Here is a 14670-nt window from a genome sequence, read left to right as displayed (position 1 = left end):
TCAGTAGCCAAAAAAATTAACATGGGACAAAGGCCCCTTTGTGCAAAACTGCCTAAGATACATTAAGCAGGCCAACAGAGCACACGCACATTCTTTCACAGTATTTACATTTATATAATTTTATTATTAGATAACACATCTTTATTTCTTCCTTTATTAAAACTTCAGGTTTTCATACTGGCATTCAAGGTAAGATCTATTCTACTCCCATTTCCCTAGAGTTACAGCTTCAAAAAATGGTAGGACCCAAAACACTCAGTTTTGTTTACATTTGCAAGCAATACTGAGAACAGGAGACTTAATCTGTTATCTGGGCTACTGGGAGGGAGGCACTGAACCACAGAACATCAGTTAGGAGAGCAAGTGACGGCCTTAACTCTACACCCACCAGCAGCATCAGGCAGCCAGAAAGAAGCTGAGACTACAGTTTCCAATGGGAGAGAACTACCCCTAAAGCCCCTTGGAGAAAGGCCTTGCTTTTTATCTAGGGAAAATGCAGACCCCTGACCTGGCTTGCTCGCAGCAGGGGAGCGAGAGGCTGTCACAGATGCACAGGACCCTGAGTTTGAAGAACTGCTTTTGAACTCCTTTTCAGCAAGCCTCCAAAAGAAGTGGGGAGAAGACTGTGGAAGGGATGCTGTTGTTTCTTATTCTTGGGAAACAAAGCCTTCCAAGCACATAGGTGAGCCCCAGCTGAAGAAAATCGGGACCAAGCTCTACAGCTGGATGCTGTGGTGCTCCACACTCGCACACTCACAGTGGAAAGACCCTGCTGGAAATGATTTTACCTGTCCCCTAAAGAACATGAAAACCACCTGTGTTTTCATCCTTTCCTACCTTGGAAAAAGAAGGTGCTCTGGGAGAATCACACTGAACGTGCACACAATCAAAGCCAGATTTCTGGGAGATTTGTTTTTAAATAGGCGTTAAATCCCTCTTATGACTGTAATGTGATGTCTCAGCCACCTTTCTGTTTTCTTTCTCAATGTCATCTGTGCATGTTCCACTTAAACGAGGCATGTTAAACAGCATAAAGGAGCATCCAAGGAGCACATCTCAGCAATTGTTTCACCAACTTAAGCAGGGACTTGCCAAGGAGAAACGACAGGGAGAGATGCGCTCCAGTCCCTATTTATAGAAGTGTGACAGTCTCCACAGGAGAGCCTGAACCCCAAAATTCCCTAGAATCTTCTCTGTAGGGCCTCTCCTGGGAGCAAGAGAGTTGGGACCTGCTCACTTTTTCCTTCATGCTAGAAGATGTCGTTTCATGTCTGAAAAAAAGGGCTGATGAGAAGTCAGGTCAGAATTACTGCTCTTTTGGGGAGAACCTCCAGAACCTCCCACTAAGAATTCCCATTTGCAGTCTTCTCAAGAGATCAGCTCAGCAACCACTGCTATGTTCAGAACTGATAACAGATACAAAGGGCAGAGCTGGAACTGCAAGTCAAGCCGTACAAGTCTTTTTTGCTTTTCTTTACCCACCTGAAAAATAGAAAAATGATGCCTGGGCACTGATTTAGCAAAGCCTTTTAACACATGCCTGCTTGACAGCGGCAAGCCTGTGCATGTTGCTTAATAACTCCTCCTTCCCATTTCTGGCTAAGAGCTTGCAGCTCAAATGCAGAACCACCTGAACTTCTTGATTTGACCTGAAGAGACTTTCAGAGTGGAAGCTCCACCAGCAACTCTTTTCTGGTGATCCAACACATGCTGGCTAGCAAAATACTCAATCACAGTCCTTACATTTTAAGCGTTTTCTGAAACAGAGCCAAACAATCCATCAGCTTGTGACTATAGTTGTGACATGACCACAGGATCAGCAGAACCTGCAACTGGAGGACTCCACTATCCTATTCAAACTGCTGCATGCTCCACAATACACCCAAAGCCATTGAGCTCTCAAATTAAATGAACACAACACACCTAGTGCTTCTCTTTAATAACCACTGTGCAATTTTCTTACTCTGGTTATCTTTAATATGGGTTAGTTGCAGAGGGAAACAGGGTCAGACTGATCTGTGAAGCTTCTCCAGCATTAAGGGTAATGTCAAAATCTACGCTGCGCCCTTGCAGAGGCAGCCATGCTCTGGGCTTTGCTTCAAAGCAGGAGCTCGCTTGGCATGAGTTCCCCTTTCAGACCAGCCAGGAGATTGTTAGCTGCCAGCACTGACATGGTGTTCCTCGTGGCATAGGTGGCACTCCCAATGTGCGGCAGAATCACTGTAGAGGACAGGAAGGGTTATCTCACTCGGTTTCTTATGTTCACTGACCTTTTGCAGTCTTCCCTTGTCCCACCCCTCCCAGGGATCTTCCCAAGGGATCAGCAAATAGATTCCTGCACCAGCCATCTCTGGCAGGAGCTGACATCAAACAGCAGAACAAGAAACAAAACCATCAACTGCCTCGACTGGATAAATGCTTAACTAATCTATTTTTAAAGTCCTCCAGCCTGAAGACAGTCAGTTAGGTGTGGTTCTTACTTCCTGCCCTCAGGCTTCCTACTTACCTTACTGCATGGAAACAGTCAGTGGTCTTAGAGTTAAAAAAAACTCTCTCTTTTACAGCCAAGCACAGCAGTGAAATTTTCACACTGGGATCTGATTCCCACACAGCTTTTGGAGGCTCTGCCCTGCTACAGGCTCCAAACAATACATATCAAAGGAAAAGGCTGCAGCCTGTTCTGAAACATCATGGTTTATAGACTCTTACTCTTGGGTACACTGGAAAGGTGTATTTAAAGTTGAATGGTATTTGTAGAAAGGAGCTGGAAAGTTCTAGCAGAGTCAGGGCAGAAGGTTTTTTCCACCTATGGGAAAAGGCTACCTTTATGCAAGGTAAAGAAACAAGCCACTGCTGCTTTAATGATAAATTGTTACAAAGTTAATAATGGAAAATACTTGCTCAGGGTGTGGAGAAAAGCCTGCCTTCTAGCCTCCATTCATTCCACAAAAACTGAACAGCTGTTCAGCATCCTGCTGGTGTGGAGGGAAAAGGTCCTGCTGTGATCAACTGTGGAGCCAAGTCCTTTTTTCCACAAACAAGGATTGCACCTGGGTTCTCTGTAAGCCACAAAAGCAATGTCCACACCTCTTCTTTCTCTACCTATCCAGTGTTCTTCCAGCTGCTGAAACTATTTGGCAGTTTTGCGTGAAATCTGCAAAAAGTTTCAGACTCATCAAAGACTCATTTCTGTGAAAATAAATATACTCAGAATGTATGTATTTATTTTTTTCTTGTTTGGTGTTGTTCCAAAGCTCTACATTCTCTGAGGTCCCGCAAATTATTTCTGGAAAGTCTCACCTTTTATCATTGCTCACATTATCTACTCTGGGACCCAGGTACAACACAGTGAAAACAAGTTCTTAACAAAAAGATAATCAAAGTAACAGCTATGAACCTATACTTCAGTAACATATTAACCAGGGATGGACAATCCCAAATTTTCACTTGGAATTCCCTGCAGTTTCTTTATAGATCAGATTTTTCCTCCTCCTAAAACGTACTTCCTTGAAAGGGGACATTCTGTTGCCATCTGCACAGTCAATCTGGTACTTTGCCCATGCAAATGAAGATGCACATACAAAATCTCACACTTGAGGCAGCTTGACCAACTCAGGTATGCAACAGGAAGCTGCCCTGGCCCAGGTCACAGCCCTCAACTCTGGAACACGGTAGACTACACCAATGAAGAAGAGACATTCAGGTAGGGAAAGGCACTTTCCTGGCATTTTAACAGGCAATGAAGCTGCAAGCAATTGCAGGCAGTTACTTTTTAACTAGAAGCAAATGTTTGCTCTGCATTGCATTTCTGTCTGTCTCTTTTCTGCTTCAAGGCATACAAGCAAATCTCCTGACCTGGTGTCTGAGTAAGTCCCTCTTTGCAACTAACTTGATTCATGTGCTTCCCTCTTTGGAGGAGGAGGGGAAGTGCTACTGATCCCAGCTTGCAGGGGAAGGGCTGAGCAACTCTCTGAAGGTCACACAAGGGAACACACCAGGCACAGACTCCAACTCATCCTAGGCTGTTGGCAAGCCTGTTGTTGTGTCTGCAGGGATAGCAGTCGCACTGCTGAGCTACAAGGCCAGGTAAAGCACCCGCCAGCACAACCCATTGATGGCAATACCAGGAATATACAGACACCCCAGGAAAATGCTGTGGGCAGCTCTGTGGTTGCTGCAGCACTAAAGCATCATCCTGCCCAGCATGAAATGCAATTGGGGGAGAGCACTGGAGAGTTAATAGCAATTAATTCTACTGCTTCTGTTTCAGATGCTCCTGCTTCTACCTCAACAGCCTGAGAAAGCTGGAGCACACCACAGGCAGAGTTCCTCCCCTCTTAACCACCCCTCCTAATCTATCCTACCTTCCTCCAGAGCAGACATATGCACTTGTCCTAGCCCCGGCACATTCCCATGTGCCTGATGCCTGTTATTAGCCACAGAATGGGCAGTCTGAGCTAGCTGTGGCTCTTCGCTCCAAGTAACATGTTGCCTTGGGCTGCATCATGCAAGGCTGCTCATTAGACCTCGGGCTCTCCAGGGGATGCAGCTGGACTAACTGCAAAGAAACCTCTGCTCATCCCATAGCATGCACACTTACTCTTCAGCTTAGGGCTCTCTAATTCACTGACATCTGCAGGCGAACTTGCATGCCAGGACAAGGCAAGCACTTAAATAAACTGTGCTTCTGAACATGTATACTGCAATCTGCATCCTGCAGCCCTGACTCACAGTGGATGGCCTAGCTGGTGAATCCTGCAAGTGCTCCCAAGGCTGAGATTCTGCTAGGCAGAGTCCATATGGCAAATTCTGCTGCAGAATATATGCCCTGGAACTTACAGCAACTCCAGAGCTTGGCAGGCCACAAGCAGGGGATTCTGGGGTTTGGATTCATGCACCTACTGGTATTGGGACTCCTTCGTGACTTTAAGCCCAATTTATCATCTCGCTGAATGCAGAGATCAATCCGTTAGGAAGTTTTAAAAAAAAGAGCCAATCTCAACTATCCTTTGCAGTATTAAAATACCTCCCAAACTTAATTTATATTATATTAATAAGGCCTTCTAATGGCTTCCCTTGTTGTATGGCACAGTACTATCAACCAGCTGCTTAAACAAACACCCACGATTTTCCTGTCCTTTTACATGTCAGCTCTTTCTCAGCACCCACAGGCTCACAAGGACTGAAATTCTTTGTCAAATCAACTAAGAAGTCACTTGCCCTAAGCATGGGAAACACTGCAAATAGGAGGCTGCAAGAAGAGGAACAGTTTCCACTACAGCAACTTACCACAGTTTTTGAGGGAGAGCAGAGGGTGATCAGTGGGCAGTGGCTCTGGAGTTGTGACATCCAGGCCAGCAGCTGCAATCTGGCCATTGACTAATGCGTCGTACAGGTCCTCCTGGTTCACGACAGCCCCCCTGGGAAACACAGAGCAGACAGATGCTCACACCCCTCCCGAGAAGTCCTGCTGACTCCTAAGGATGCACCCCCACATGAACATGAGCACAGCAGCCTAGGCAGAGGGGGCTGTTCAGCAAAGCTAAGACACAGGCCACAAGGACGTTCAGCTGTTCCTGCTATGCCTGACACCCTCATGCTGTGCCATGCTGAGTCTCCAGGGGCAGGCAGCTTCTTGGCTGGCTGAGCAGAATTCAGATCCAGTTTGGATGCATCTGAATTTTAAATATACATAAGCCGAGATGTTTTGTCTATTGGGGAGCGGGGAATAAAGGAGGCATCTTTCCTCTATCTCAGGGACAAGGAGCCAGCTTTCAAAGTTGTGATAACAGCTTTCAAAGTTGTGATAACAGCCTGTACTAGCCCAACTTCTCCAAGCAGGCTGTGAGTTGCTCTTACTTGCCCACTGATAGTTCACCATTCAATGGTGAGAAGAGCAATGCACCACGATGACATGAAAAGCTACCGAGCACGAACAGTGCAGATGATCCAGGCATGCACAGGCAATCAGTGTGAGGCTGCCCAGAATGGCTGGGCTATGGTACAAGCACCAGGCAGCACAGGTTCTGCCCTGGCATTGTACTCAGTAAGAAGGCAATGGGGATTGGAAGCTACTGCCAAGATCAGCCATGCAGCCCTGCCCCAGCCACCTCCTTCCCAAGAGCAACTTGTGTGCCATTGAATCGTTCAGGTGGTCACAGTGCTTTGCTGAAGACTTGCTTAGCCTCACCTTCCTGTGACTGAACAGTCATCCCCCCATCCATCCCACTGAGGCTAGACACATGGCCCTGGGAAAGACAGAGGATGTAGCCCCCTGAACAACTTATCATGCCTTTGTCTTGATCCCAAGAGACCTTGAGATGGAGGGAGCAGGCCACAAGTTGGACAAACTATCCATGTGGCTGCAGCAGTGGCAATTTCACATGCTCTCTGGACTCCCAGAACAAACATATCTCACAGCTTACGCCCTTCTGCAACCACAGTTGTTGTCAAGGTGCTAGAGCCATACAGCCCTTGTAGGAGAACCTGCAGGGTTACCTGCTTGTGTTGATGAACACAGAAGTTTTCTTCATTCTGCAGAAAAAATCTTTGTTGCATATTCCCTGGGTTTCAGGAGTCAAAGAACATGTCACGACAATGAAGTCTGACTCTTCAGCCAGCCTCATGATTGGGACTGAGTGGAGAAACACAGATCACAGCTCTGCTCAGAGACTTCACTGAGATATCTCAGAAACCCTCATATTCATGAGATTCAGCAACAAGAGAGTGCTGCTTTGGAAAGACTTGGCTGATCTTTCCCTAGGGACAGGGAGAAATAGGGACTGACAAACACCAAACAGAAACCACACAGAGACATGGAGCCATGTTCCTACAGACATTATTGTGGTGTTTTATTTCACTTTTGAATAAAAATCAATCCAAAAGAAAATCTAGGAAGGCTTCAGTCATCTGGTCTGTATTTCATAGTATGAAAACAGTATTCTAGTATGTATTTCATATTTAGACAGCAAAATACTGCAGTGACAGTTCATACTAACATTAAATTCTCTCTCTTCAGTACCTACAGATAATGACTTGTGCAACTTCCACTCTTGGAGGCAAGGGAAGGAAAGCGCAGGGTGCCCAACAAAGTCTAGCAACAACTCTGAACGTGCAAAAAAGTGAAAAGGGGCACCAAACAGGAAATGCGCCTCGCTTCAGATTGCAAAACTAATGTTTGATGCAGGACACAGGACTCAAGCCAGCCAGCAGAAAAATCCCCCATTCAGTAGCTACCCTATATCCCTAGGCTTGGTTGCATGTGACATTTGTTTTAAAACCTAGGGTTAAAGCCAATGTTTGTTTCCAGCAGCCAACATCTATTGCCAGTTATGATCTCTGGTAAGTATCAGCTTGTCTCCTCCTCCCCACTTCTCCTCTGTCGTGGTAGCTTTAGGTATCATTTGGGTCCACATAACCCTCCTCCTACTTCTACTCCTCCTCCTCCTGAAGGCAGCTGCCACTCTCCCCTTCAATTTCATTGTTCCATTCTATATAATTTTGAGAATGAAATGAACTGAAAATTATAAACAGACACAGGAAAGATGAAAGTCAAAAGCAATAGAAATAACCACCAAGGTTTGCCAATTAAAGCTTAAATGCATCAAGCTAACCTACTTCTAAGAGTGGCTGAGTCACAACAGTCACTTAGGTCAAGGGAATCAGAATTTGTTCTCTTGTCATGTAACAAATGTTCAAGGTTCACTGTCAGCTATTTCTGATGTCTTTGTAAAAGTTTAGCCCAGCTATACTGATAAATCCTCCCGGAAACCTCCAGACTTGAGGAACTCTCCAGCTCTGAACCTTCACTCCTCTAGATGACATCTTCCCAGAATCATCTCATTTGTGCTGTTTGCTACCCTGTGGCTAAAAATTAACTTCATTTATATTTCTTACCAAACTCAGCTTGAAACTCTGCAGCAATCTCTGGTTTTGGGCGACTGCCAGCGTACAAAAATTTCTTGATCCCAAATGGCTTCAGGCGGCGGGCAACTGCCTGGCCTAGAAATAAGAGACGAGACCTTCCACATTGTGTGCAAACTTCTGCAGAGAGGCAAATAGCAGAGAAACGAATACGCAAGGCACAGGGGTCAAACGCTGCCTCTCTATTGTTCCAAAGGCAGCGTCTTTTGGCAAGCTCATATTTGGTTTGGCTGAAAGCAAAGCAACTGGTAGAACATATCACTCGCTTAGGCACCACTGCAGCCCCTCTAACCGGATTGCTCCTGTGAGGCTTGATTCAAGTTTGGAGCATGTCCAGAGTGGGGATAAAGGGCAGGCATGTTCTGTCTCTCCTCTAGGGAGCATGAATGAATTCTCAGCTGCGATGAATTTGCAGCAAAGGGAACCATGAGATGTTAAGCCTGAGGTAACCTAGAGAGCAAACTGAAAAGGTAGTAAAACAAGCAATCTGTTGACAAAGTCCACAACTGAACAGAAAACAGCATGTTATTTTGAACTTTGTTTGGGATGTTTGCTTAACTGAAAATTCAGAGAAAAGCATCCTGTTTACATTCAGATACACGGAACGTGAACACTTGAATGCTTAAAAATTTAAGGTCTAGGCCTGACGAGTCAAGATCACTTCTCTAAGACACTCTATCTAGCCTTCCTTGTTGTTCTAATAGATTTTAAAGAGGCACAACAGGGGAAAACAGCTTGGCTGAAGTTCCAGAAGTACTCTGCCATAACTGGAGACAGACAGATTTTGTACCTGACACGCACTTACCTATCCTTCCCAAGCCTATGATGCCCACAGTACTGTCAGACAGACCATAGCCACACATCCACAAGGGCTTCCATGTTGTCCAGCCACCGCTAGCAGAAAGAGTGAGATGGGAGCACGTTAGAAAAAACAGAGGAGAGACTACCTCAAAGCCCAGCCCAGCGTTTGAACAAGTACACCACAAACTACAAGCACTACAGAGGTCTCCGCCTCTCTGTCAGATAGAGGTGATCTTACAAAAGGGGAAATGACCAGGCTCTCGGAGATAGCTGTTTCAGGCTACCTCTGTGGCCTCTGCAGGGATCTGCTCAAATCTTGGGTAAGCAGCAGAGGCCTTGGGACTGATTTAATTTAAACACTGCTAACCACAGCCTGGGAATAGCTGCCATATTACGAACTCTTTCCTGCATTTCCTCCACAAAGGGCTTGGCGCAGCCTCAGTTGCTCACTTCCACAGATCCTGTAGCTAGAATACACAGGGGAGTTCAGAGGACACTTCTGTCCCTTGAACAGACCTTGAACAACACATCTCCACTCGCAGAACTGCAGGAGACTCCACGTTAGCCTGCAGACATTCACTACCAGTTTAGTGGAACACTGGCTTCAGCCTCATTTCATTTGTCCAGTGTAACATGCGTTCCCCTGCAATATTCAGCCCTGGGGTGACCGAGCTCAAAAGTCAGCCCTTACTCCAGCACTTGACTGCAAATACTCACTTCTTCACCTCCTCTACCGACTCTGGCAACCGGCGGCATGTAGCTAGGAGTAAAGCTACAGAGAGCTCGGCGGTGGCATCGGTCAGGACATCAGGCGTGTAGCCTACACGGATCCCTCTGCAAGGCAAGCAGAGCACTCAGGTCTCTGGGGATTAGCACTGCCAACTCTGGGGTACTAACTTACATTTTTCCGGAAAAGATGCTGATGTAACACCTCTTGAAGGTAGTTATGCTATCACATATGAGAGGACATTCCTTTAATCTGAAGACTGCTAGCTGGGGATTTATCTGAGCAAGATGTAAGTGCAAGTTGCAAAGCTCTTTCCATGAAAATCCGCCCTTTGGGCCTGTGCTGAAGCAACCTGCAGATCTACTGCATTAACTGCAGGATTGAATTCCAGATTTTCATAGCCTTCCTCTGTCTCCTTCATTCCAGCCTGATACCCTCTGTTTTCACCCTGTCATTCACAGCTAGGCATGCAGCTAGGCAAAGACAGTAATATGGGACGGAGGCTGCTGCACAGAAAGAAACAACGCATTTAGGAGCCAGCAAGGAACAAAGGTTACCGCTTTTTAATTTCCTGTAAGGCAAGGTGGTCAAACCCCACAGACATAGTGCTGATGACTTTCAGGCTGGACCCTGCAAAACATCAGGACAATGCTGTCAGAATCATACCAGCTTGAAAACAAACTGCAGCCACCAAACCAGCCAACCAACCAACCAACCAAGAGAGGGCAGAACTCTCGGAGTGGCCAGGCTGCAGTTCAAATCCACATGGTTTTCCACCCACTGAAGTTCCCAGCAATAGCTGGGGCTGAAACTAGCAAGAAAAAAATGTGGGCCTTTTTGCCGGGGAATTTATTTCATATATCTAGCAGCAGTTTCCAGCTGTCACTTGCCCTACACAAGCAACCAGCCATCTGGTGTCCCCTTGGCAGCACTAGGAGACTCTGTCTGAAACACTGACTGGCCCACCCATCTCCCATCTGCTTGGCTACTGCAAGGACCGTCTAGAGCTGCCTGTATCCTGGCAGTTTGCTGCCTGCAGGGACAGAGAAATCAGCCTTGGAATGACTTTTAAGCACCATCATGTACTTCGTACATCTGAAGAGCCATTCCCAGAGCTCAAGACCATGGGAACTTCAGGCTGCTTCTGGCCAACCTCCTGAACATGCACAGTAATTCTGGGAGGACCAAGTTTTGTTAAAGAAGTGCAACTTCATCAGGGACTCGTTGTTCCTGGGAAAAGCTGAGAAATCAACCCCTCCTATTAACCCGGGATGTGATGATCTGGACACACTGTTGTGGCATCTCAGTCCCTCCACCCCCTGCCACATCCAGCATTTTGTTCATCTTCCCTATTCTCTTTCCCTCCCACCTTATGCTCCTTGCAGCTGGAAGGTGGCTATGGGATTTTTGGGCTCCCCGTTCTGTGTGGCAGCAAGGGATGACCCCTGCCAACGCTGGGGGGCTGTGGCTACCCTGGAGCCCATCTGTACGCACCTGCTGCATCAAGGACCTCTTTGTCTATGCGGTCAGACAAGAGACAGAGCAGACCCTGCTTTCCAGCCACGCCTGCCAGCAGCTCAGCACGCGGGATGGGCTCATCTGAATCCCACTGCTGGACAGTGCAGCTGCAGAGAACACAGGCAGTTACCGGGGACGGCTGACCGCTATTTCCACGCAAAACCGCACCGTCCCGGCCGGGGAGTGACTCACAGCACCTTCCAGAGGGACCAGAGCCACGGGCTGTGCCGGGCGCGGGACGCGGGGCCGCGCTCCCCGGGCGCGCAGCGGGGCTGCCGCAGCGGGGCTGCCCTGGACGGCTCCGCGACCGAGCGAAACGCAGCCTGGAGGCCCGCAGCCCGCTGGGGGCCCCCTTGCCAGCCGCCGGGGGCAGGCGGGACGGCGCCGGGAGCCGACTGCCGCAGGTCCCCCCCCCCCCCCCGCCCACGCCGCTCCCACGGCGGCCTCTCCAGCGCGCCCGGCCCAGGCCGAACACAGGCCGGAGGCAAAGTGCCCGGCTGCCGGGCGCAGGGCGAGGCGAGCAGGTCCCTGCCGCTCCCAGCCGGGCCGGCCCCGCTTACCCGCCGGCCTCCGAGAGCGCCCGCAGCCCCGCGGCCGGGATCCGCCGCGTCACGAACACCTCCATGGCCCGGCGCGCCGCCCGCATCCGCCGCCGCGCCGCGCCGCGCCGAGCCGAGCCGAGCCGAGCCGAACCGAGCGGAGCCGCGCCGAGCGGAGCCGCACCGCCCTCCGGCGGCTGGCGTGGCGCAGCGCGGCGCGGCGCGGCCCCGCCTTCCCCTAGTGGCCCCGGAGAGTCCCCAGAGCGCGCAGGCTCAGCTGGGATGTGGTGGGCTTTGGTGCCATCACGTAAAGGCGTGGCACGTAGGAAGGCGATGCTCCGGGAACTGCGGGGCCAGCCCTGCATGCACGTGGCTCGGTGCGAGTAAGGGCTGGGGCAGCGGGCCTTGGGGGGCTGTTTGCACCTTCTCTTGTCGGCTGCCCAGGCAAGGTCGGTGAGGGGTGACTTCCAGATATCAGTATCTCATGCTGCCTTTGCTGAGCTGCATGACTTTGCTAGGACAGCTACATGGGGAACATCTCCCTGCACAGGGTCTAAGATTACAAGGCTTTTTCTTTTTTTCCTCCCCAGCACTGCCCTGTCCTTGCTACAGCACAGACAGTGTGTAGTAGGCCCTTGCAGCTAGAGCAAGTCACTAGGCACAGATGCAATGTGTCTCCAACAGCTGCAGCATACCCATGGAGCAAATTAGACCACAACCACATGTACCCACTATGCCATTCACAAGCAAACCTGCAGACATTTTGCAGAAGGCTAGCTTTTCCGTCACCTAATGACTGTGTAGTGTTGAGGCCTTGGAGCTCCTTGGGAACAGTGTGGCATTGAGCAGAGCTGCAGAGAACATTTCCTGCACCAGCACCTCATTTGACTGGGGTCTTCCCAGCCCACATGCCTTTCTCAGTTGTCAGCAAATGCAGGGCTTTGCAAGTTGTACAGGAAAGTGTGAGACCACAGGAACACTGCAACATGTTTTGGAGAGGGAAGGGATGGTTAACCGTTTTCATGATTGGTTGCAGAAGTGAGTAGAAGGCCCTTGAAGGAAGGAGGCATACAATTTCATAGGGAAGGACTCCTAAAAGCATAGGCTGCTGGTTCACCCATACTTCGCTGGCCCCATCTTCTCAGCATCCGTTGTCCTGGAGTTGAAACTGCCTCAACCCTCACAGCTCCCTCACCTTCCTTCCTCTTACTGCTGCCCCAGAAAGGACAACAGCCTTGACTTTTCCTTTCTCTCCTCCATCTCTCCAACGGAGAGAGCAGCTGCTTCCTAAGCAGCTGCCAGCTGCCCAGAGCCACCCTCCCCGCTCCCTGCCCAGGCCTGTCAGTACATAGGAATTACCCCTGTGTGCAGAAGCTAGAAGCTGCAGTCTGCTTAGCACTGATAGCAGGCTCAGGACTGCAAGGATGCTGGGAATTGGGCTTATAAGTGTCAGAGGGCCACTATTGTTGACATACACATCCTCAGAATGTGCTGTATCTAAGGCTCAGCCTGCCACCGCACAGCTTGTGGCCATATAGCTCTTGAACATGGTCATCCAGGCTGGGACTAGCATGGGCTCTCCCTACTGGCATGCATGTTGAAGGAGATTAACATCATTGTCTCTCTCATTTCTCACCATTGATGACTTACGCAAAGCCTGGGAAAGAGACAGGAATCAGTTCCAAACCTCTCCCAAGAGTTACTGATGAGGACTGCCTTTGTCCTACATCTCCAGCGTGGGATAGAGAGGGTAGGATAATAACTGAAGGGGCTGCAACTGTAAAAGGGAAATGAGTTAATTCAGACAGATGAGACGGTACATGTGGCCCAGGATTCCCTTGGATGGTCTTTCCCTCCATCCCTGCCTGCTGCTCAAACATAAGGTAATGCTTTCAATGGAAGGGTCTCTTACACTACCTGTATGTGCTCCGGCTACATAGGGACTATGTCTTTAGGCACTGGCTGTAGAAGGACTCATGCAATATCCTGATCAGGTGAATTCCGCACAAATTTCCATCAGGGCAAGAATACTTGGCAATCTCTTTGCCAATGGCCATACATTTGGGCTGTGCGATAGGTTGGCACAGTGACTTTCCCAGGCACACATGCTGCCACACATGCCACACGTGTCCTGCCACACATGCTGCGAGTGTTGAACCCAAACTAATATCTTTTTATTCCCGGGGTCACAAATCCTGACTGTAGCCCAGCTGAGGAGTGAACATACCTGGTCTGGAAGTGTAGCCTTTGTGCTTACAGTCCTTCTACCATAGAAGCAGGGAGAAAAGTAATTTCCAGGCACACACCTAGTGCAACTTGCACACCATCAGTAAATGCAAGATTTTCATAGCCTTTAGGAACAAAGCTTACTTCTCCCAGAATGCCCATCATCAACTGACTATGGCAAGGAAACAGGCAGGCCTGGCCCCGATCGGAGAGAAATGGAGAAAAAAAGGGATGAGAAGATCAGTTGCATCAATGACTTCAAGCCTGAAGGACTGCAGTTTCTCAAGGCTGTGCTAGGGTTCTAGCATAGTTGCTGCAACACCACGATTCAGAGACCCTCTTGCAGTCAACTACCTAATGAAGAGACCTGTGCACCAAGGGGAGAGGGCAGCTGTCCACAGCTCAGAGTAATGTGCGCATGCTGATCTCAAAGAAACAGTAAAATCCTTGTTCATGCATTCATCAGGGGACCCAAGGAAGGTACCAGCCACAGCAGTTCAACCCACTGATTCAAATTTCAGCTTAGGGATTGCACACCAGCTGGTAAAATGCACAAAGGGTTTACTGTAATTTGGAAACTCAGCTCTGGGAGACCCTAGAAAGAAACAGGTCTGAGGTACTGACCCATCTATCTCACTCCAGAAATCTGTTTAAAACAGAGTGATTGATGTTTGTGCCCAATGCCAAACTGACATGCTTAATAATCTGTTCTCAACAATTACATTCCCTGCATCTATTTTCTAGTACAAGAAAATGTGCAAGATCCACCATTCTCCAAGGAATGGATGAATTTGCCTGCTCTGCATATTTTCTACTGATAATACTGCTGCTCTAGGTCCTTTCCCCTTTGTGCCTGTAAAAGCGTTATGATCAGGGAATAACTACTGATTAGAATATGCTGAGTTGCATCTCCTCACAGGAGAATAGGTGGGCAGC

General features: G+C 48.8%; 1 protein-coding gene across 1 annotated transcript; it reads right to left on the bottom strand.

Annotated features, from left to right (window-relative positions):
- Positions 1–1922: 1922 nt before the first annotated feature.
- Positions 1923–11716, bottom strand: LOC104144080 (glyoxylate reductase/hydroxypyruvate reductase). The gene is made up of 9 exons (XM_068928687.1): positions 11530–11716; positions 10946–11076; positions 10009–10081; positions 9442–9558; positions 8729–8817; positions 7897–8001; positions 6499–6634; positions 5290–5420; positions 1923–2220 (listed from the first exon to the last, which is right to left on the bottom strand). The coding sequence occupies exons 1-9, from the start codon at positions 11613–11615 to the stop codon at positions 2099–2101; spliced, it is 990 nt and encodes a 329-aa protein (XP_068784788.1). The 5' UTR covers positions 11616–11716; the 3' UTR covers positions 1923–2098.
- Between the last annotated feature and the right edge of the window lie 2954 nt (positions 11717–14670).

Source organism: Struthio camelus, chromosome Z, assembly GCF_040807025.1.
Source record: "Struthio camelus isolate bStrCam1 chromosome Z, bStrCam1.hap1, whole genome shotgun sequence".
NCBI classification, from domain to species: Eukaryota; Metazoa; Chordata; class Aves; order Struthioniformes; family Struthionidae; genus Struthio; species Struthio camelus.
Note: the sequence above shows the minus strand (reverse complement) of the source record. Positions and strands in the feature narration are given on the sequence as shown.

What these genes read in the sequence shown, in the direction of transcription:
- LOC104144080 (XM_068928687.1), bottom strand. Translation starts at nt 11,615, where the DNA reads ATGCGGGCGGCGCGCCGGGCCATGGAGGTGTTCGTGACGCGGCGGATC. An exon ending in AGAGGTCCTTGATGCAGCAG is followed by an intron (nt 10,082 to 10,945) that starts GTGCGTACAGAT and finishes GATGTTTTGCAG; the next exon opens with GGTCCAGCCTGAAAGTCATC. An exon ending in CATAGGCTTGGGAAGGATAG is followed by an intron (nt 8,002 to 8,728) that starts GTAAGTGCGTGT and finishes TCTTATTTCTAG; the next exon opens with GCCAGGCAGTTGCCCGCCGC.